A 24,039-nucleotide genomic window follows, 5' to 3' on the forward strand; every position below is an offset into this window, starting at 1 on the left:
ATAAAAACCCTACTGGATAATAGAATTAAGACCTCAATTGTCATAGCCTGACAGGTACCATTGGCTAGTGAAACTGCCATAATCATAGTTTAAACCAGGCATGAACATACAATATGGAAGGCAAACTGTAATTAAGGACAAGAATCCTGTACACATATCAATAATGATGAACCATGTTATAACAAATAAATCAGAGGGGGTTCATCAATAGTTATAGGTATAGGTCCTCAAGCAGTCGGCTTACCCATGGGAGGTCACGTTGATTAGATCGATGTATGCCCCTACGCGTCTCGCAGAAAAAGCTTCATGAAGGGGAGAGAGATCAGTGGAGTGATGCCAATCACCACATAGGCCGGTAATGAGATTTTTATACTGGTTGCCGATAAAGGAGTAGTGATGTGGGCGTTACTACAACGTGCACACGCGTCACCCGCCGTTCACCGTCACTTCCGATACTCCAGCGGTCACCATAGTTACGTTCAAAGCCATCAGGGGCCGGGAGCAATGGGAGAGAAGGGGGGAAGCGGATGTGGGTGTTACTATATGCGGCACGTGTGTCCGCCTCTCCCATCATTCCCCGTCACTTCCGGCAGTAACCATAGTTACACTCAATGTTGTCAGAAGCCGGAAGCAACGAGGGAAAATGGAGGAAGATGTTGGCGCTACTATATGCGGCGCGCGCGTCCGCATCACCCACCATCCCCCACCGCTCCCAGCACTCCAGCAGTAACCATAGTCACATTTAATGCTATCGGAGGCTGGGAGCGATGAGGGAGGAAGGGCGAAAGCGGGCGCACGCGCACCAAGCATCACCCACATCAACCCATGAATGCAAACACCGAAAGTTCTTAGAGCAAGGACCAAATCTAAGGGATTCAGTATTACAGCATATTCAGCAATACTGCCCTGTATGAACCAGATATATAGGTCTAAACAGAGGTACACACATCTGCAACAAAACATAAGAAGTCATAAATAGACACGTCATAAAAATAGAGTCCCTAAATACACACATGCATGTGTGTGTATATATATATATATATATATATATATATATATATATATATATACATATACAAACATGCACATACATACCACATGCATACACATACATACTTATACACTCATAAATTAGACACAATATATAAAACATGTCAGACGGTCCTCAGTATAAGGATAAACAGTTTCTGAACGAAGGGGTTGCACTCGAATCGTTCCTGATCAGCAAGCAGACTTGGAGGTAACATCCATAGAAGTCAGCCTCCAGAATTGGCACCAACAGAGAATCCAATAGCAGAGACCAACAATCTAAAAACCAAAAAATACATAAGAAAAAAAGAAGGGGGAACAGTTAAAAAGTAGTTAAAAACACCATCACAAGAGACAACGAAGGAATAAAAAGATGTATGTATTCCTATATCAATGAAGAGAATATCCCAATAGATAAAGTATGAAAGGCGAGAAAAGGAAGAAGAAGAAAGAGAAGAAGAAAAAGACAAAGACAAGAGGAGTCAAGATGAAAAAAATGAAGAAAATAGGGGAGATCAAACAGGCAAACAACCAACAAAAACGGCAAAAAAACGGGCAAAAACAACACCCCCCCGAATGCGAGTGGATGGGGATATCAATGAGACAGTTACCCTCACAAAAATGGTGAGAAAGAGAGTTTCTCATTTAACCCGAGAGGGGCCACTGTATCTAATCTGTCCATCCACTCGCACTCACGTCTCGCCAATGCCTTTTTGTAATTGCCGCCTCGTATCCCCAAATGAACCACATCGATCCCCATAAATCTCAACTCATCTGGATTGCAGCCATGGTGTAATTTAAAGTGGCGTGGGATGGTTTTGAGGGATTCAATTTCAATCACCTCACGAGCTGCCACAATGTCTCTGACGTGCTCTTTTACACGTTTCCGGAGTTCTCGTGATGTCAACCCGATATAAATCAAATTGCAGGTACATTTTGCATGGTAAATCACATTCGTAGTTCGACACGAAATATAGTGTCTAACTTTAAAAGTCCTGCTACCATCCGATGAGGAGAAGACGTCAGAGCGCACCATATTTCTACACGCCATACATGACCCACACGGATAGGAACCGAAATTAGATCTCGGAATTCCAAAGAGGGGTTCAGTTTTGACAGTATAATGGCTATGAACCAGATGGTCTTTAAGGTTCATCCCCCTCCTAGCTGTAAGAAGGGGAGTATTTGACAATTTCGGACCCAGTATGCCATCAGATCTTAAAATGGCCCAGTGCTTATTCAAGATAGTTCTGATATCGGACCACTGATTGTTAAATGTGGTAATGAACCTGGTCACCCCTTCCGTCTTCTCCTTTTTTCTCCCCACCAATAGTTCCGGTCTTTTGGCATTTTTAGCACGATTGTAACCGTATTTAATGATACGATTTGAATACCCCCGTTCCCGGAATCTGTCTCTCAGATCGTCAGCCTGCTTTTTAAACAATTTATCATTAGAACAGATTCTCCGGGCCCACAGATATTGACCCACAGGTATTGCTTTTATAGTGGGAGCCAAATGACCAGAAGTAGCATGAAGTAATGCATTGACCGAAGTTTCTTTCCGGAATAAATCAGATTGCTTCACTACAAGGTCAATTTTTGTTTTTTTTCCTCCCGTTCTTCCCACAGCCATAACGTTTTTTTATTTTTCTGTCCACATAGACATGAGGTCTTATTTTTTGTGGGAAGAGTTGTACTTTTGAATCACCTCTCTGAACAACAGGAAAAATTTCAACATAATTCTGACATTTTGGGTGGGAATTCTTTGTACATTTTGTGGTACAAATGACCTCGCAATAAGATTATCCTCAGCAGTACAATTACGGTGATACCAAACATATTCTGATTTTGTTTTTCAACCACTAAAATAATAAAAAAAACCTGAAGTTTGCAAAAGAAAAAATAGTGTGGGGGGGGGGGGTTGTCACCAATTTCTAAGACCAATAACATTTTTATTCTTTGGTTGATGGAGCTGTATGAGAACTTAATTTTTACGAAGGGAGACAACATTTTTATTGATACCATTTTGGGATAATGATTTTTTGATCTCTTGTTACAGCATTTTTGTGGTATTGCAGCAAATTAAAAAAAAATATTTTGTCGTTCTTGATTTTTTTTTTTTGTTTACAGTCTTTACCCATCGGACTATATTTTTTAGATTATGGTAGATCGGACTTTTCTGAATGCGTCGATATCACATGTGTATTCATTATTATCTTTATTTTTAATGAAGGTGATTTTAATTTTTATGTTTTTTTTTACATTTTTTTCAAATTTTTTTTTTATTTTTCACTATTTTAACTAGTCTCCTTTGGGCAATATAACCTATGATTGATAGCTTGTGCTATATACAGCAATGCAATAGCACAGCACATTGAAAGCCCGACTACCAGGAGTAAATTAACTTTATTCATCAGACCAGTCTTTGGCTGTCCGTCATAGAGATGCAGCCATAGCGGCGTCAGTCATTGCTCACTAAACAGTGAGCGGCAGCAGTAACCCAGTCCTGACACTGCCTGACAGCCGGCCCGTACTGATGCACTGCTGCTCTTTCAGTATGGCGGCCGTACAGATTTAGAATGCTATTTACCTGGAGATTAACCCCGAAACTGCAGATTCATAGTGGGTTTTTTTTATGATGATAAGATCTCTTTTAATTTTTATTGCTTATCTCTGACATGTATAGAGTGAGTGTCTGCCTGCTTCTGAGCCCATACAGTACGTCAACTGACTTCTTTTCTCTACAGAGAATGGCATCACTGTCTGGTGGTTAATATGGAGGGAAATAACATGAACAGCGGCACTATTCTTACTGCATATGTTGGCTCAGGAGCAGGAAAAGATACAGGTGAGTGTTATAACTGACAAAAAAGGAAGAAAAAATCGGGCACTGTAGCGTAAAGGCTGTGGAGTGAAGCCGTACTTTCCGACCTGGTATATAGCCGTCAATGGATTAGATTAGCAACTCCAGGTGGTGCTCAGCCTGTGTGACGCCCTGGCCTATCAGGTAGTCACAAGGGTGCCGTGCAATTTGCCCTTCTGCATGGTACCCGCTCCTCCTTGGTTACGGGTCCCGTCAATTTGGTGTTGCTACCAACAGGTATACCAAAATCCTGAGGAACACTCTGCACCACACCCACCAGACACCCATTGGGCAGCCTGAGGGGAATAGGGCCACCCAGATGGGGGGATGGAAGAGGGAGGTCAGAGATGTGAGTACAGGTCAGTTGAGAGGAGGAGAGGAGTTGAGCAGCGGTGACAGGACAGGTCACGCTGTGGAGCTGGGCTCCTGTACCCGTCCCAGACGTTGGCCTGGCCAGTAGTAGCTGGAACCCCGATCGCAGGGGGTAGTGACAGGGGGCACGGTGCCGCTACAGAGAGCGGGCCGGCTGCCTTGTACTACAACCAGGCAGGGGCCAGGGCACGATGGGGTACGCGGACCCTAGGCTGGGAAGTTGCTTCATGCAGCCCAGTAATTCACCCGACGGGAACGGAGTCTTCCGGAACCGTTCCCCACCCGGTCCAGAATCGGGGTACTAGTGCAACGAGGGGAATAGGACTTCCCAAAACCGTCCAGAAAATCCCAAGCGTGAACCCTGAGAGCAGGCTCACCTTGCTAGCTACACAGGTGAGCGGGCCCCGAGTAGTTTTAGGCGAAATGGATTCACCTAAGAGACACACTGTGCCAAGGACAAGGCTTCAGACCAACCAGCAACACCAAAGGGGCACGGACCCAGCGTGCTCGTCCAACAGCAATGGAGCATTCAAGAGTTTGGTTTACCTGGTGTCAGCGTCAGTGACTTTGGACTGTGTGTGTACTCGATATCCCTCTACTCCCGACGGGTCCCCCTGTTCAATCCATCACCGAGTCCCAGGGCACCACTCCCCTGCCCACGGAGGGGTTACAGTCATATGTTAAAGTTTGGGCACCCCTATTAATGTTAACCTTTTTTCTTTATAACAATTTGGGTTTTTGCAACAGCTATTTCATTTTGATATATCTACTAAATCAGGGGTGGGGAACCTTTTTTCTGCCGGGGGCCATTTGGATATTTCTACCAACCTTCGGGGGCCGCACAAAATTATCAACTTGAAAATTACCCTAATATATTTGGTCAAACAATTAACTCACTGACGGCTGGAGCTTCTACTCTTTGGTGCAGCTGTAATATTAGGCGATGTTGATCTTGTTGCTTTTCCAGGTTTGAGTTGTCTGGGACTGCTGTATATACATCACAGGAGGGTATGGGGGCATATACACCACAGGGGAGGGTTGGGAGGAATATAGAACACTGGGGAGGCTGGGGGCATAGACATCACTGGGAGGTACATACATCATTGATGGGGAGCACAGACATAGCTGGGGGGCATAAACATTGCTGGGGAGGGCTGGGAGGAATATACATCACAAGGGAAGCAGCAGAGCATAGACGTCACTGGGGGTACATACATTACTGGGGGTATATACACATCACTGGATTTCACAGACAAGACTGGGGGGCATAAACCATAAACATTGCTGGGGTTATATACATAGCCGGGGGCAGACAGCCCTGGGGGATGCCGGGGGGACACAGAAAGCCCTGGGGGCACAGAGAATGATGGGAGAGGCTGGAGACACAGACAAACCTGGGGGACACTGGGGGCACAGATGGCACAGAGAAGGATGGGAGAGGCTGAAGGCACAGACAGACCTGGGAGAGGCTCGGGGCACAGAGATCACTGGGGAGACTGGTGGTGGCACAGAGAGCACTGGGGAGACTGGGGGTGGCACAGAGATCACTGGGGAGACTGGGGGGGCACAGAGATCACTGGGGAGACTGGGGGGGTGCACAGATCACTGGGGAGACTGGGGGGGGCACAGATCACTGGGGAGACAGCACAGATCACTGGGGAGACAGCACAGATCACTGGGGAGACGGCACAGATCACTGGGGAGACGGCACAGATCACTGGGGAGACTGGGGGGGGGCACAGATCACTGGGGAGGATGGGGGGGGCACAGATCACTGGGGAGAAAGGAGGGGAGCAGAGCGCTGGGAAGAAAGGAGGGGAGCAGAGCGCTGGGGGCACAGGCAGACCCGGGGGAGCTTGGAGGCAGTTAGAGAACTGGGGGAGGCCTGGATCACTGAGTGCTGGAGGTGGCTGCGGGCATGGAGAGCGCTGCCAGCGCACAGAGAGGAGCAGCTGCCGCCGGGCACAAGGAGCCGCCGCCAGGCACAGGGAGCCGCCACCGCCGCCAGGCACAGGGAGCCGCCACCGCCGCCGGGAACAGGGAGCCGCCACCACCGCCGGGAACAGGGAGCCGCCACCGCCGCCGGGAACAGGGAGCCGCCACCGCCGCCGGGAACAGGGAGCCGCCACCGCCGCCGGGAACAGGGAGCCGCCACCGCCGCCGGGAACAGGGAGCCGCCACCGCCGCCGGGAACAGGGAACCGCCGCCTCCGGGAACAGGGAGCCGCCACCGGGAACAGGGAGCTGCCACCGGGAACAGGGAGCCGCGACCGCCGCCGGGAACAGACCTGGGGGATGATTGGCAGTCAATCCTCTCCTATTTGATTTTAGCGCTTCTCACGCTGACCCCACCTACAAAGTACGTCCTCACGTAGGCAGTGCCAGCGTGGGGACGTAGTCTTTCAGGTATAGGAAATGCAGCGTTCAGCATTGAACGCGCTGTGTGGGGTTTTAAAGGGCCAGCAGCCAGCAAGATGCGGCTGCCGCTCCAGCACTGCAGTCCCCGGGAATCAGCTCGGGGGCCGAAAGGAAAAGTCGTCGCGGGCCGGAGGTTCCCCACCCCTGTACTAAATGATGGACTCAGTAATTTTTCTAAATTGAAATGAGGTTTATTGTACTAACAGAAAATGTGCAATCTCCATTTAAACAAAACTTGACAGGTGCATAAGTATGGGTACCTCAACATAAAAGTGACATTAATATTTTGTAGATCCTCCTTTTGCAAAAATCACAGCCTCTAGTCGCTTCCTGTAGCTTTTAATGAGTTCCTGGATGAAGGTATTTTTGACCATTCCTGTTTACAAAACAATTCCAGTTCAGTTAAGTTTTATGGTCGCCGAGCATGGACAGCCCGCTTCAAATCATCCCACAGATGTTCAATGATATTCAGGTCTGGGGACTGGGATGGGCATTCAGAACATTGTAATTGTTCCTCTGCATGAATGCCTGAGTAGATTTGGAGCGGTGTTTTGGATCATTGTCTTGCTGAAATATCCATCCCCTGCGTAACTTCAACTTCGTCACTGATTCTTGCACGTTATTGTCAAGTATCTGCTGATGCTGAGTTGAATCCCTGCGACCCTCAACTTTAACAAGATTCCCGGTGCCGGCATTGGCCACACAGCCCCAAACCTCCACCAAATTTTACTGTAGGTAGCAAGTGCTTTTCTTGGAATGCCGTGTTTTTTTTGCCTCCATGCATAAAGCCTTTGAGTTGTTTGGTCATACAAAATCTTTGTTTCATCAGTCCACAGGACCTTCGTCCAAAATGTTACTGGCTTGTCCAAATGTGCTTTTGCATATCTCAGGCGACTGTTTGTGGCGTGCTTGCAGAAACGGCTTCTTTCGCATCACTCTCCCATACAGCTTCTCCTTGTGCAAAGTGCGCTGTATTGTTGACCAATGCACAGTGACACCATCTGCAGCAAGATGATGCTGCAGGTCTTTGGAGGTGGACTGTGGATTGTCCTTGACTGTTCTCACCATTCTTCTTCTCTGCCTTTCTGATATTTTTCTTGGCCTGCCACTTCTGGGATTAACAAGAACTGTATCTGTGTTCTTCCATTTCCTTACTATGTTCCTCACAGTGGAAACTGACAGTTTAAATCTCTGAGACAACTTTTTGTATCCTTCCCCTGAACAACTATGTTGAATAATTTTTGTTTTCAGATCATTTGAGAGTTGTTTTGAGGAGCCCATGATGCCACTCTTCATAGGAGATTCAAATAGGAGAACTACTTGCAAGTGGCCACCTTAAATACCTTTTCTCATGATTGGATACACCTGCCTATGAAGTTCAAAGCTCAATGAGGTTACAAAACCAATTTAGTGCTTCAGTAAGTCAGTAAAAAGTAGTTAGGAGTGTTCAAAACAAGAAATTGATAAGAGTGCCCATACTTATGCACCTGTCAAATTTAGTTTAAATGCAGATTGCACATTTTCTGTTGGTACAATAAACCTCATTTCAATTCAGAAATATTACATCATACATCATTACATCATCATTTATTAGGTATATGAAAATGAAATAGCTGTTGCAAAAACCCAAATTGTTATAAAGAAAAAAGTTGAACATTAATAGGGGTGCCCAAACTTTTCCATATGACTGTAACATCTCTAGCTGCCACACCATTGTCACCAGGCTCCCCAAACGGCTTCGGTGGTCCCTCACGTTACCACACACCGTGGGTGTCGTCACAAACACTATCCCGTTCACCATTCACAAACAAATCCCCCCTTTTTATTTTCGGGTAGCCGCGCGACCCCGCCTCGGATCCAGAGACCCCTCGAGCCACTGTGGATCCGGGTCCGAGCAGCCCGTCGGCTGTGGCGGGGGCGGCACACCTGCAGCACAGTCACTGTTTTGAAGAATCCAAGCAAGAAAAAAATGGACCCTCTGAAAGAATCCTGCACCCGTTATCTATGGCAAAAACCGCAGGTACCTGCGGAAAAGAAGTGACATGCTCATTAATTCCGCAGTGGAAAATCCGCGGGTAAATCCGCGGGTGTAAAAAAAACGCAGTGTGCACACAGCATTTTTTAAAACCCATAGGTTTTGCTGGGGAATTGACTGCAGCAATGTTAGACACATTTTCTGCAGCAAATCTGTGGCAAATCCACAGTGTGCGCACAGGGCCTAAAGGAAGAAAGGTGGCATCTCACCATGAGGTTTTTCAGCTTTATTTATAGCATGTGAATTACAGCATGTGGGGGAGAGGGGAGTGCGGGAGCAGCAAGCGAATGACTGCCGTTTCGCACTGTAACAAGCTCTTTAACTAGTCCTGTTATAATTGATGCAACCACTGCAAACAATGCAGAATATGCACTATTGTTGTCTAACGTTCAGTTTCCTGTTTTATACCATCTCTTCCGATTTATCTTGTGCATAAAAAGATGTCATACATCAGTCATAAATTTGTTGCATCTGGCAGCGCAAGAAAATTGAGGCCTTTTCTCTAGACACTTTTACACAAAGACACTAGCAAGGATATTTGTTCTTTTAGATGGAAATAATGCCACAATTTAGGCACGAATGTAATAGTAGATCTGGCCCATCTGTTTCCTGTTTAAGAAAAGCTATGTAAGGCTATGTGCGCACTAGAAAATGGACGTTTCTTAAGAAAAACCCTCTGGCAGAATACCGCACTCGCGGCAAAAACCGCGGTAAAACCCGCGTTTTTGCCGCAATTTGCATGGTTTTTCCACAGGTTGGTCCCTGCGTTTTTTTACCGTTATCTATGGCAAAAACCGCAGGTACCTGCACAAAAGTGACATGCACATTAATTCCGCAGCGGAAATTCCGTGGGTAAATCCACAGGTATAAAACAACGCAGTGTACGCACAGCATTTTGTTATACCCATAGGTTTTGCTGGGGAATGACCGTAGAAATGTTAGACACATTTTCTGCAGCAAATCCGCAGTAAAATTCTTTGTAAATCCGCAGCATGCACACATAGCCTAAACCTCCTGAATTGTAGACTCTGGTGGCAGATATTTCTTTAACATATTTAATCTGGTGACACCGAGTCTGTGGAGATTTGAGTGTTGTTCACGGGAGAATGCAGCTGCCCATGACCACGATCCAGGTTCGGCTCGCTGCTGACTTTAGCTCTATTCTCCCTGTGGAGAACACTCGTCTCCGCAGCATGAATTGACATTCTGCAGCGCTGGAAGTCAGTTTATGCTGTAGAGAAAATAAGCACATTGTGCAGGAGATTTCTTAAAATCCCCCACTGCGCTTCTACTGTACAACAGCGTTTTGGATGCAGCGAAAACACAGCGTCCAAAACGCTTGAAACCCTAATCGCGGACACGCAGCCTAAAAAGCTAGGAAGGATGGATGGATAAATAGATAGACAGACAGATGTCAAACACATATATAATGTCCCACCCCCCTGCATATTCTAAGCTGGTACCCTTTAGTGACTTTCATGTGGCACTAAAAGGTGCCTAGCTTTGTATTTAGCCAAAAAATAATAAAAAAAAAACTGATGTGGGGTCCCCCCCATTTTTGATGGCTAGCTAGGGTAAAGCAGACGGATTCAGCCTGCAAACTACAGCTGTCTGCTTTACCTTGGCTGATTATCCAATTTGGAGGGCACCCCAGGCTGTTTTTTATATTTATGAATAAATGATTAAAAAAACATGGGGTCCCTTCCAAATTGGTTCCCCAGCCAAGGTAAGGCGAACAGCTATGGTCTGGTATTCTCAGGGTGGGAAGGTCCATAGTTATTGGCCCTTCCCAGCCTAAAATTAGCAGGCTGCAGCCGCCCCAGAAGTGGCGCATCCATTAGATGCACCAATCCTGGCACTTCTTCTCGGCTCATCCCATTGCCCTGGCGCGGTGGCAAACGGGGTAATACTGTATATGGGGTTGATACCAGCTGTAATGTCACCTGGCATCAACCCCAGCAGTTAGTGATGTAACGGCATCTATCAGATACCCTACATCTCTAACTGTCGGTAATAAAAAAAAAAAAATAAAGATGACAAAAAAAATTTATTTGAAAAAACACTCCAACACATTCCCTCTTTCACCAATTTGTTGGTAAAAAAAAAAAATCCGGTCCGCAGTAATCCAATAAGGGGGCCCCACGACGACTCTGGACTTTCTAGAATATGGGGATACGCTCAGGGAATGTATCCCCCGTTTTCTAGGCGTGCAGACCCTCCATGTGAGGAGTGTGGGTGCAATGATACTGCACCCACTCTCCCCGGGTCCACAGCTCCGCATCTCTGAAATCAGGAAGCTAAGTTGACAGCGGCTCTGCATATGCGGCCAGCATCTATTGAGAAGAAGGGATCGTGGGGGATCAACACTGCATAAGGTTAACGGGGACACCGGGGGTTTATAGGGGGTGGGCTGGCAGGACCTGGGGAGGAGTTTTCTGTCTCATGTGTCATGGCAAATGCAACAAAAATCAGAGCAGGAGGGTGAATGTGGCCAGGCAAGCTGGTGTGCGCCGGGCCACATCCATCTTGGATTATCGGGAGGGGGTTGGGGGGGCACTTTGGCGACGACACTAGGGGACCGGAGAGGAGATTTATCTCTCATCTGACATGTTTGATCATGCCAGGTGAGAGATACATCATTTTTTACCGGCGCCGCCATTTACTGTCACGTCATCAGTTACACGGTGTGTACTGGTGATCATGTGATCGGAGACCAGAAAAAACAGCCGGAATCGTGATCTCCAGGGTGTCGGCTACCCCCAGTAGCTGAAATCCCGAATATTTTTCGACACTGGGGGGGGGGCACTATTTACTCTTTTCCGACCGCCGTTTTAAAACGGCAATCTGGCATGAGTACCCTTTACTACCGCCGTTTTAATGTGTACGGCGGTCGTAAAGGGGTTAAAGGGCTTGTCCAGTGAAAACAAGTTATCATCTATCCATAAGATAGGTGATTCTGACAGATTGGTTGGGTTTTGACCTCTGAGACACACACTGATTGGACGCCTGACTGCTGCTCCATTCCTTTTCTATGGGCTGAGCACGGCCCAGTAGGGAATGAATGCAGCAGCTGTCGAGAATACGCACTATCGCTTCATTCTAACAGGAAGAAAAGTGTTCTGTCAATCGATGCAGGTCCTTTGCAGTTGCACCGCAACCGAACAACAAATTATCACCTATCTATTCCCAGAATTACCACGGATCACCACCCTACTGGCTAGGTCATAAGCATTCGATAGCCTTATATGTGAAACATAAGTTGCCACATTACTTTTCTCACTTCACATCATAATGTCTGAGAATATATGCCCTGCTTTCCGTGTGTGTGTGTGTGTGTGTGTGTGTGTGTAATATGTATGTCTGTGTAGGAATCTAATTGTCTGGAAAAGACGCGTATAGCACTCTGCGGTCTCCTAGGACTGTGCTGAACCTATTTTGGGTTCTTTAAAGCAACTGCAGTCTTATTAAAGTGAACTTGTCACCTACTCACCTGTGGGTAGGTCTAGTATAGTCCAAGGTGGGGCTCGTTGAGCTTGACCCGGCGCTTCCTCTATCCTTCTTGCAGATGACGCGTCCTACGTCATCCACACAGTGTCCTCTGTTGCGCTCCTGCGCACATGCACTTCTCTCTGCCATGCTGATGGCAGAGCAAAGTACTGTAATTCGCAGGCATAGGAAAAGGTCTATCTGTTTTGGGTAAAGCTGATTGTAACCAACAGCTGTAGTCGGGTGGCATATACAGATCTATTATTGGAACATTGCAAAAAAAGTTCTTACCACATTCAGACTTTGACATATACAGTTGTGTTAATTACTGAATTGTGTAGATTTGTCTTTAAAAAATGTTTACATAAATGATGGCTTGCCCATCTCACAAGCCTGGAAGCATACTTTCTATGACACAAAGTCTTTGGTTTCATTATTATTCTTTAGTAGCCAAATTAGGACTGAGGGGTATTAAACTGCACTCTTTGTTTGCTGTTTGTGATGAATAAAATAAAAGCGTGAAGGTGCTGTTACTGCAGGATAATATATTGCAGATCTTCTATTCAGTCACACTGACTCTACAGGTCCAGCACTGTCCTATCACACCTATTTTCAATATGCTTCAGCACTGAAAGGGAACCAGGCACCAAGATTTCCCTTATAAGCTGCGGCCATCATCAGTGAGCCCTCATATACAACATTCTTGAATACTGTATATAAGAGCCCAGGCCACTCTGAATATCGTAAAAGAAGACCTTTATTATACTCACCTAAGGGGCAGTCCAATGGGTGTCACTGCTCTCGATCCTCCTCCATCTTGTGCGATCGCCGACCCCCTGCCCAGCCCCATGTTGATGACGCTATGGCAGTGTTTTGTATTTTTTTTATTATCCTTTCAAACAAAAAACGACTGTGCGACACAGATGCCATACCATTAATCTATAGGTTCATTATTTAATTGTTTTGATAATAAGGTAGTAATATATCAGGGTATTCTGATGTTTGATTTTGATATATGATCATGTCCTAAAATGGACACCGTCCCTGTGAATCTATGTGAATACATAGACTTTGGTATTATTAGAGACTTTTAGACAATATATAAAAATCTTGGCTATTATTTCATAGTATGCCTGTCTTTTATTAAAGGTTGTGATGATTTTATATCTAAGGAGCAGACTGTAACTTTTTCTTTGTTTGGTCCAGGTTTGCATCGGTATACCTGGCTTGTATATGAACAGCCGAAAAAACTCAACTGTGACGAACTTTATGTGAGCGACAGAACCGCTGAACGTCGAGGAAATTTTAATGCTGCTGCTTTCCGTAAGAAGTATGAACTTGGCCCCCCGGTCGCTGGTATTTGTTTTCTGGCTGAGTGGGATAAATCTGTTCCTGAACTTTACGAACAGTTGGGGGTAGCATAAAAGTAACGCACCCCACAAATAATGTCAGTGTATTCCGCTATGTGTAGCACATACAGTATATATCTGTGGACTTGTTTAGGAAGAAAGGTCAGAATCTTGTAGTTCAATTTGATATAAAGAAGCTTTCCATATTCAAGCTATGCATACGGAATTATGGCTATTGTACTAAATAAACCGAATAATACCACAGATGTAGTGTCATGGATTGTATAAAAGGTTGTCTTCTGTATGACTAAAGACTATTTAAAAAAAAAACAAAACGGAGTTTTGAACCATGGTTCCTTTCTATAGGAAGCATATTACATGATACATATTATTAATGGATAGTGACACTTTTATGGGACTTATGCTTACTCAAATGCTTGTATTTTTTGTTTTTTGGTAAACAATTTTGAAGACTATTTAGCTTCCACATATTCTGTGTATAACAGTACTTTTCAGTAGCCATCTACTCTCTTGTAAGCTGATTTATTAACAAATCAAAATTGAACTCTGACATGGCCAATGCTCAACACTATGATGCTGGTATTGGACAGCTTCAAGATGTACTTTATGGGCGGAGTAGCCGCACAATGCACTCCCGTCCCACAGAAGAGGAGCAGCTGCGCCAGCCTCTTTAGTGATGTATATTCCTCCCAACCCTTCTCTGTGATGTATATGTCCCCAGCCTCTCCTGTTATGCATATGTCCCTAGCCTCTCCTGTAATGTATATGCCCATCCCCTCCAGTGATGTATATGCCCACATCCCCTTCTGTGTTGAATATGCTACCATCCCCGTCTATGATGTGTATATACTACCATCCCCTCCTGTGATGTATATGCCCCATCCTCTCTTGTGATGTATATGCCCCATCCCCTCCTGTGATGTATATGCCCCTAGTGTCTCTTGCAATGTATATGCCACAGTGTCTCTTGTGATGTATATGCCCACAGCCCCTCCTGTGATATATGTGCCCCCAGTGTCTCCTATATGATGTTCATACAGCAGTCTCAGCCAACAATAACCTGAAAAGCAGTTGTGAGAAGTAACAAGATCAATATCACTTAACATTACAGCCACACCAAAGAGAAGAAGCTCCAGCCACCACAGTGAGTTTCAAACTGATAATTTTGTGCGGCCTCCGAATGATGGTAGCAATTTCCAAATAGCCCATGACAGAAAAAAGGTTCCCACCCATATTTTAAGTCCTTTTGGAAGGAGGGATGCTTATATATATTTGCACTGCCGTGTCTGCAAAGACCAGAGGTAACAAAATTTAGCTCTCGTCGTGAATAGCATGAAAGTACAAATAAAATAAAGCCAACATTGCGGTTTTATCATTATTTCACTAAAGAAATAAAAGAAATTGAATGAAAGGATGAACCCCAAAAGGGTAGCAATAAATACCACATTTTTTCATACAAAAAAAAACAACCTCACATGGCTCCATCAAAAATATGAAAAACAAGTTATTGCTCTTACAATATGGCAACACAGGATTATTTTATGTTGTTGTTATGATCCAGGACCGGTATTCCTCGTCAGGGATTAACTCCCCTCGGCCTCGTTCCGTTTTCAGAAGACACTATATCTGGGTGCTGAATCGTCATCCCAGCACTGGTTATTGTTTTGCTCTGCAGCCTGTGACTAGCTCTGGAAAGATTCCCTGTTTTATCGCACTCCTAGTTACCTTTCCCTAACTTGTACCCTCCTCCGTTCATCCGTCTGTCCTAGTCACTGACTTCCCACTCCTGTCATTTGTTCACCCACCCTGGTTCGTCTTCTTCCCGTGTTTGTGTCTCCTTGCCCTCTTGTCATGTCTTCTGTTCCCTGTGCCCTACGTGTTCCCCTCTGCATACCTGATCTCCTGGCATCCGACCTTGGTTCTGTTTTCTGACTTGATCTTGATCCTCCCTCTGCACTAACGAAACATCCCGGCTTGACCCTGACTGCTTGACTATTCTATTGCTCCCTGGTTGTTCGCCTGTGAACTGTCTGCTGAAGTTATCTTGCTGTACAGTGCTACTTTGACTTTCCTTCACTACACTGCTGCCACCTAATGGGGAATACGCTGTACTACTTCTTACCAGCCCTTTGTACAGCGTGACAGTTGAATTTTATTGCAAAAAAAAAAGGTGAAAATATACAAATACATTTATGGTATCATCGTGTCTATAACTAACCAAGGTATAAAATGAGCCCAGTAGTAATCCCACTTAGTGAATACTTAAAAAAAAGTCAGGATCGTTGTTTTTATGTTGCGTTGTCTGACAAAAGGAGTAAAAAAACACCAAGCTGTCACATATAGTGGCTTGAAAAACCATTCATACCCTGTGAACTTTCCCACATTTTTTCACATTACAGCCACAAACTTTAATTTATTTTATTGGGATTTTATGTGACATACCAACACAAACTAGCAAATATTTGTGTAGTGTAAAGGAAATTATACATGAATTTGTTAGCATTTTAACAATATAAATTTGTAAATTGTTACATGCAATACTATTCAGTCCCCTGTAATCTTATATCTCTAAATAAAATCCTGAGTAACCAATTACTTCCAGAAGTCACCTAATTAGTAAATTGAGTCCACCTGTGTATAATTTATTCTTATAACTACAGCTGTTCTGTGAAGGCCTCAGAAGTTTTTTTGAGAACATTAAGGGTCAAATATCATCATGAAAACCAAGGAACACACCAGACAGGTCAGGGATAACGTTGGCGAGAAGAGAATGTGGCAGGTATCTACTTTCAGGAAACACATAGTATATAGGTCTGGGGGTTTAACTTCAGCTTTTTTTTAATTAGTAATTTAAATTTTATTGCACATGTGAAAAGTGTAAAAATTGTCCTGACTACCAGAGAAACCCCATATCAGTGAAAGGATTAATATATTGTTCATTTCAGAAAGGAGATTACAAGGGAGATTTAAATTCCCACTCATTCACCTGCCTTTTAATGGACTACATTTATAGCATCCTGTAAATATTAGATCCGTGTCTGACAGCATTGACAGCTTGCCTTTGTGCAATAACTGGTATTTGTATTATGCTGGCGCCTCCTGCAGGCAATAGTAGGTAATTTATGCTTTACTTTTAGATTAGGATTTGTTTTATATCTTCATCAACTATTTTTGTCTCTTTAAAGCATCAGAACAAGGCTCTCATATAATGTAGTTGTATTGATTTGTGACTTCATGCTCTCTCAATGAAACATTGGGGCTGCTCTCAGGTCACAAATCACCAGAGACTGACCGGAGTGGCCGCAGTAACAGAAGAAGACGGTGACAGGTGAGTATAAGACAAAAGGCAGGGGACTTACATTTAAAGCAACACTTTAGGGCTGAAATAAAAAAAACAGACGCTGGAGAGGTGCTTCTAATCTGAGGTCCCTGACTCTACTATTACATACCTCCTAACTTTTGATGAAGAGAAAAGACAAGTTATTGTTCGTACTTAGCGGCATATTTTGACCACGCCCATAGCCACACCCATTTACCATTTCCTTCCATCCTAGCAGGAGATGGCCAAGCGGTGATGGCAGTGAGGGACATTCAGCAGATGGAGAGAGAAGAAATGCAGCAAACATGCAATAAACAGAAGATTATTATTGCTTCCTGTGTTGAGGACACCTGCAGAAAAAATAAGTAGAAAAATCACAGCATGTATGCTATATATGAAAACTGTCTCAACGTTCCATTTTTATTACATTTTTTTATGTTTAATAGAGAAAAAAATCAATTAAACCATTTTTTGTCATTTTGCCAAACATTGTAAATAATCTATTGCTGTGTTGTACAAGTTTTAACAATTACAGGGACACTGTTATTTGCTGATTTGTGATGTTTATTTATTTACTAGCTGTAGTACCCAGGCGTTGCCCGGGATAGTAATGTGGGCGTCACACGAGACGATCTATCGTGCGATGCATCGTCGAGGGCATGGTTTTTGTGACGCACATCCGGCATTGTTTGCGACATCGTCCCGTTTGACACCTACGAGCGACGGAAAACATTTGCAAATCGTGTGCAAATCGTTTATCTGTCACTCGTCGCTCATTTTTAAAAAATCGTTTATTTTTCTTTCAGCTGTTTGTTCATCGTACCCGGGGCAGCACACATCGGTCCGTGTGACACCCCGGGAACGATGAACACAGCTTACCCGCGTCCCACGGCACCCGCCGGCTATGCGGAAGGAAGGAGATGGGCGGGATTTTTACGTCCCGCTCATCTCCGCTTCTATTGGCCGGCCGCTGTGTGACGTCGCTGTGACGCCGAACGTCCCTCCCCCTTCAGGAAGAGGATGTTCGCCGCCCACAGCGAGGTCGCTCAGCAGGTAAGTACATATGACGACTGTTTAACAACTTTGTGCGACACGGGCAGCGATTTGCCCGTGACGCATAAATGACGGGGGCGGGTACGATCGCACGAGAGATCGTACTGTGTGACGCCCGCATTACTCTCTCTCTCTGTCTCTCTCCCAGTCTCTGTCTGTGTGTCATGGTCTGTCTGTCTCTGTGTCTGTCTCTTTCCTTGTCTGTCTGTGTCTAAAGCGGGCTTTACACGCTACGACATCGCTAATGCGGAGTCGTTGGGGTCATGGAATTCGTGACACACATCCGGCCGCATTAGCGATGCCGTTGCGTGTGACATCGATAAGCGATTTTGCATCGTTGCAAAATCGCTAATCGGCGACACGGGGGTCCATTCTCAAATCTCGTTACTGCAGCAGTAACGAGGTTGTTCCTCGTTCCTGCGGCAGCACACATCGCTGCGTGTGACGCCGCAGGAACGAGGAAGCTCCCCTTACCTGCCTCCCGGCCGCTATGCGGAAGGAAGGAGGTGGGCGGGATGTTACGTCCCGCTCATCTCCGCCCCTCCGCTGCTATTGGGCGGCGGTTCAGTGACGTTTCAGTGACGTCGCTGTGACGCCGCACGGACCGCCCCCTTAGAAAGGAGGCGGTTCGCCGGTCACAGCGACGTCGCTGGACAGGTAAGTATGTGTGACGGCTGTGGGCGATGTTGTGCGGCACGGGCAGCGATTTGCCCGTGTCGCTCAACAGATGGGGGCGGGTACCCACACTAGCGATATCGGGACCGATATCGCAGTGTGTAAAGTAGCCTTAAGTCTCTGTCTGTCTGTTTCTATCTCTCTGACTGTATTTGTATCTCTGTCTGTCTGTCTGTCTCTCTATCTCTTGTCTCTATTTGTGGGTCTGTCTGTCTCTCTCTTTCCCCGTCTGTCTCTTTTCCCGTCTGTCAATATCCAGGGCTGTCTCTTTGCCCGTCTGTCTCTTTGCCCATCTGTCTCTTTGCCCGTCTGTCTCTATCTGTCTCCCCACCGACATCTTATTACCTCACACATAAGCTTCTTATACTAACAGTTTATTTTGTTCCTATAGCAACCACTGACAGTTGCTATTAATAGCCTGTAACTCCCACCTCCATTCAGCTTAAGGCTACTTTCACACATCAGTTTTTTGCCATCAGGTACAATCCGGAAAAAAAAGGATAAAACGGATCCGGTATCGCATCCGGTTTATCCCCATAGACTTGCATTGTAACCGGATTGTACCTGATGGCTTTGCGGTGCATCCGGTTTTTTCCGGATGCGGCAAAATAATTAAATGCGGCGGCCGGATAGAACGTATCATGTAACGTTTTTTTGCCCCTTAAAAAAACCGCATTCTGCCGGATCCGGTACAATGCGGCATTGTATAGAATGGTTGTCTATGCATGCCGGATCCGGCGCAATGCGGTTTAAACCGGATGCGGTGACCGCATCCGGTTTGGTAAACAGAGCATGCGCAAATTTTTTTTTTTCATCATCACAAAACTTATAAAAGGATCCAGCACATTCTACACACCTCCTGCCGTTGGTTCCTGACTTCAACTTCTGCTGTCCTCCAGTCCAGTGCTCCAGGGAAGAGGTAATGTCCACAGTACTGTCCACAGATAAGTGTTGTGAGCTGCGTACATGTACTTAGACATTTTTTTTTCTTTTTTTACAGGTGCAGTGTTGCGGTTATATTTTGGGCCAGCCAGTTGCTGGGTACGGTTCGCTTCAGTGCCAGTGCGAATTTATTTGGAGGAGAGTGTTCCTGAGGTAATGTCCACAGTACTGTCCACAGATCACTGCTGTGAGCTGCGTACATGTACTTAGACATTTTTTTTTCTTTTTTTACAGGTGCAGTGTTGCGGTTATAGTTTTGGACAGCCAGTTGCTGGGTACGGTTCGCTTCAGTGCCAGTGCGAATTTATTTGGAGGAGAGTGTTCCTGAGGTAATGTCCACAGTACTGTCCACAGATCACTGCTGTGAGCTGCGTACATGTACTTAGACATTTTTTTTTCTTTTTTTACAGGTGCAGTGTTGCGGTTATACTTTTGGACAGCCAGTTGCTGGGTACGGTTCGCTTCAGTGCCAGTGCGAATTTAATTGGAGGAGAGTGTTCCTGAGGTAATGTCCACAGTACTGTCCACAGATCACTGCTGTGAGCTGCGTACATGTACTTAGACATTTTTTTTTCTTTTTTTACAGGTGCAGTGTTGCGGTTATACTTTTGGACAGCCAGTTGCTGGGTACGGTTCGCTTCAGTGCCAGTGCGAATTTAATTGGAGGAGAGTGTTCCTGAGGTAATGTCCACAGTACTGTCCACAGATCACTGCTGTGAGCTGCGTACATGTACTTAGACATTTTTTTTTCTTTTTTTACAGGTGCAGTGTTGCGGTTATACTTTTGGACAGCCAGTTGCTGGGTACGGTTCGCTTCAGTGCCAGTGCGAATTTAATTGGAGGAGAGTGTTCCTGAGGTAATGTCCACAGTACTGTCCACAGATCACTGCTGTGAGCTGCGTACATGTACTTAGACATTTTTTTTTCTTTTTTTACAGGTGCAGTGTTGCGGTTATACTTTTGGACAGCCAGTTGCTGGGTACGGTTCGCTTCAGTGCCAGTGCGAATTTAATTGGAGGAGAGTGTTCCTGAGGTAATGTCCACAGTACTGTCCACAGATCACTGCTGTGAGCTGCGTACATGTACTTAGACATTTTTTTTTCTTTTTTTACAGGTGCAGTGTTGCGGTTATACTTTTGGACAGCCAGTTGCTGGGTACGGTTCGCTTCAGTGCCAGTGCGAATTTAATTGGAGGAGAGTGTTCCTGAGGTAATGTCCACAGTACTGTCCACAGATCACTGCTGTGAGCTGCGTACATGTACTTAGACATTTTTTTTTCTTTTTTACAGGTGCAGTGTTGCGGTTATAGTTTTGGACAGCCAGTTGGTGTGCGAGGCCTGTAATAAAAAAAATATGTCGTCTTCTGGTAGCCCGCCCTCCGGTTCACAAACTGAGGTATATTTTTTTTTTTTGGGTTTTTTTTTTAAAAAAAAAAAAATTTTAAATAAACGACATTTACACAGGTGGCCGAAACATCACAGGAGATGCTGCCAGAAGAGGACGGAAGGGGTGGAGAAATACACGGAGCGGGCGGTCATAGTGTAAGTTTCATACAGGAATTGTTTACCACAGCACTCCAAACACATAAGTAAATAATGTTTTGTTTTTTTTCTTCACTAAAGGCTTCAACTTCTAGGGCTCACGATAGAGCTCCCCCAAGACCGTCCCAGGGTCGTCGTCGAGGTGGCGGTGGTCATAGTGTAAGTTTTTTTGTTTTTTTTTTTTTTTTTTCATGTCAGTGTGAATTTATGTCTATTTTTTTTTTTTAATTTCTTTTTTCTTTCTTTGAACAGGCATCACAGCGTGCTCCCGATTCTGACGGTGAGGAGGCCGGATTTATCAACATCGACCTCCTCATCGATGAAGTTAGAGAGAGGGAGCCGCTGTGGAACATGGCTGACCGCCGCCACGCTGATTCGATCGTAACCCGTCGACTCTGGGACGAGGTATGCCACGCAGCGGTAGAAGGTTGGGGGGAGCTCAATTCTCGTGGCCAGAAGAAACAGCGTAAGTATTCACAGTTCAGTAGGTTATGCTGCAGGATGTAATGTGTTGTATACTAACCACTTTGTGCTTTCCACTTTCAGGTGACAAACTTCAGAAGCAGTGGCGGTCTATCAGGGATCGCTTCAAAAAGGAGTTGAATCAAGAGATGCAGGCCCCGAGTGGATCCGGAGGACGCAGATCGAAGTACCGTTACTTTAGAGCGTTGTCGTTCCTCCGGACAACTATGGTGTGCAGAAGGTAAATATTCCCCACAATATGTACAAAGTATAATATTTTATGTCTGATTTTTTTTGCCTTTTTTTTTTATTCAGTGGCACTGTATAGCAATTAAATTAATTATTATTTTGTTTTTCCTCTTTTTACCAGCACCGTCTGCAGCACTCAGGAGCCTGCATCGAACCCGACAGGAGCGATCCCTGAACAGTCCGCCACTGGGGAACACAGGCACAGACCCCACCCATCTGAACCTTCCCTTCCATCGACATCTGTCCCATCCACCTGCGCTGGAGCTTCCCGTGAGACTTCATTACCTGAAGCTGCTGGTGATGAGATAGCTTTTCCCCTACCCCACCCCTCTGACACTGCTGCCCTCAGTAGAACACCTTTGGGTTCTGGGCGTCAGCGTCATAGGGGTCAGGAAAAGAGCTATGCGCCCGAGTTCTTGCATCTAAATGCAGCCTTCCAGAACGCCATTCAATTATTAGCCGAACAAAATCGTTCATCTTTTAGCTTTATAAATGCCAATATGGAAAAAAATACACACGAATTGTGCACGCGTCTGGACAGGCTGCATTTAGATGCAAGTAAATCACCCAACCATTGTTTTTTTCAAGCCGTACTAGAGCGCATGGAAAAGCTATCTCCTGACCAGCAGATGCATGTAATGCAAGCCACACGGCAGGCTCTGGCGCAGGTTTCCTCCCAACCACCTCCACCCACCCCTCCTCCAGCACCTGCCCCCCCTCCAGCCATTGTCCCTACTCCCCCTGCTGCCCAGTACCAGCCTGCTGCCCAGTACCAGCCTGCTGCCCAGTACCAGCCTGCTGACCAGTACCAGCCTGCAGCCCAGTACCAGCCTGCGGCCCAGTACCAGCTCCCAACCACATCTGCCCCTACACTTCCTACCCACTACCACATCTCGCCTTCCACACCCATCATGACCCCAACTCAAGCCACTAATTCACCCGCCACCTCTTCTGTCTCCCAATCCCTCCACTCCACCCCTCAATCCTTACCAAATCCCATCCCATCTCCTGGTTTCCCTCTTGGTTTCTCAACCACACCTTCACCTTCTGTTACTTCCCCACCACCACCACCAACACCACTTTCCACCCTCAATACTCCAACTGTGCGTGTGTTCCCACCTGTCAGCCCCTCCAGTACTATCTCCACCCCAAGCCCAAGATATACAAATTTATAATTTATGTATGTAATAAAAATAAAAGTTTTTTGTTGAAAAGTATTTATTTGTTCTTGTTTTTTTGGGGGGGGAATATTATTTTGCAAGTTAAGTTAATAATAAGGTAATACAAAAACATAACATGTTGTAATTTGACGGTGTAAAAATTACAAATTTTTAAAGCGAGTGAAAGATTAAAATTAACAAGGTTAACAAGATATTTTTTAATTTATTTTTAACTATGTTTATTTGTTATAAAACTAAACAAAAATCTTATACCATTTGATCTTGCCAATCTACTCTACCTTCTGGGGACACAAAATAGTCAGCATATTTGTCACGTATTGTTGAACAGGCAACACTACTCCTAAATCCAGGACTGGTGTAGTCAGTCAAAGAGGTGGATTCCAAACTCTGGTCATCCAAGGACAAAGGTTCCTTTGTTAAAACAAAATTGTGCAGTACCACACATGCTTTCACTATTTCATCAACAGTTTCAATGTTTAAATTAATGGCTGTTAACAACACTCGCCATTTGCTGGTTAGTATCCCAAAGGAGCATTCCACCATTCTTCTGGCTCTGGATAATCTGTAATTATATATTTTTTGTGTTTGCGTCAATCCACGGCTTGCATATGGCTTCAATAGATGTTGGGAGAGTTGAAAGGCTTCGTCGGCCACAAAAACAAAGGGCATTGGGGGCTCACATGTGCCAGGAAGAGGTCTTGCAGGAGGGAAATCAAAAGTATTCCCATAGATTCGCCGCCCCATTGGGGACATTTTAAAGACCTGCGAGTCATTGGATCTCCCATATGCGCCAATGTCCACTGAGATAAATTTGTAGTCCGCATCCGTTATTGCCATTAGGACAATTGAGAAATACTTTTTATAATTGTAGTATTCTGACCCCGAAGCAGCAGGTTTCACAATTCTTATATGTTTGCCGTCCACTGAGCCAAGGCAATTTGGAAACTGACAAATGTTATAGTATTGTTCAGCAATTGCAAGCCATCTGTCCCTGGTGGGCTGGGGGATGAAATCCTCATGGAGGCAATCCCACAAGGCTTGGCAA

General features: G+C 45.2%; 2 protein-coding genes across 7 annotated transcripts in view; both read left to right on the top strand.

Annotated features, from left to right (window-relative positions):
• The window catches only part of LOC142251398 (phosphatidylethanolamine-binding protein 1-like), a 46,992-nt gene extending 33,177 nt beyond the window's left edge, over positions 1-13,815 (top strand). Inside the window, exons 3-4 of the mRNA XM_075324166.1 lie at positions 3,777-3,877; positions 13,409-13,815. Of these exons, the coding sequence (XP_075180281.1) occupies positions 3,777-3,877; positions 13,409-13,626 (319 nt within the window). The 3' untranslated portion in view covers positions 13,627-13,815. The remainder of the gene's footprint in view (positions 1-3,776; positions 3,878-13,408) is intronic.
• A 5,316-nt stretch (positions 13,816-19,131) lies between these two features.
• Positions 19,132-22,988, top strand: LOC142251405 (uncharacterized). Of its 6 annotated transcripts, XM_075324179.1 has the most exons (8): positions 19,132-19,714; positions 19,796-19,890; positions 19,972-20,956; positions 21,025-21,102; positions 21,184-21,261; positions 21,355-21,568; positions 21,649-21,805; positions 21,935-22,988. In XM_075324179.1, exons 3-8 carry the CDS (start codon positions 20,915-20,917, stop codon positions 22,986-22,988), a joined length of 1,623 nt encoding a protein of 540 aa, XP_075180294.1. In that variant the 5' UTR covers positions 19,132-19,714; positions 19,796-19,890; positions 19,972-20,914. The 6 variants fall into 6 exon arrangements, with proteins under 6 accessions (XP_075180294.1, XP_075180302.1, XP_075180319.1 ...); XM_075324187.1 differs by lacking the exons at positions 19,132-19,714; positions 19,796-19,890 and having other exon boundaries at positions 19,899-20,770; positions 20,851-20,956; XM_075324204.1 differs by lacking the exons at positions 19,132-19,714; positions 19,796-19,890 and having other exon boundaries at positions 19,899-20,594; positions 20,676-20,956.
• Positions 22,989-24,039: the final 1,051 nt, after the last annotated feature.

Source organism: Anomaloglossus baeobatrachus, chromosome 1, assembly GCF_048569485.1.
Source record: "Anomaloglossus baeobatrachus isolate aAnoBae1 chromosome 1, aAnoBae1.hap1, whole genome shotgun sequence".
NCBI classification, from domain to species: domain Eukaryota; kingdom Metazoa; phylum Chordata; class Amphibia; order Anura; family Aromobatidae; genus Anomaloglossus; species Anomaloglossus baeobatrachus.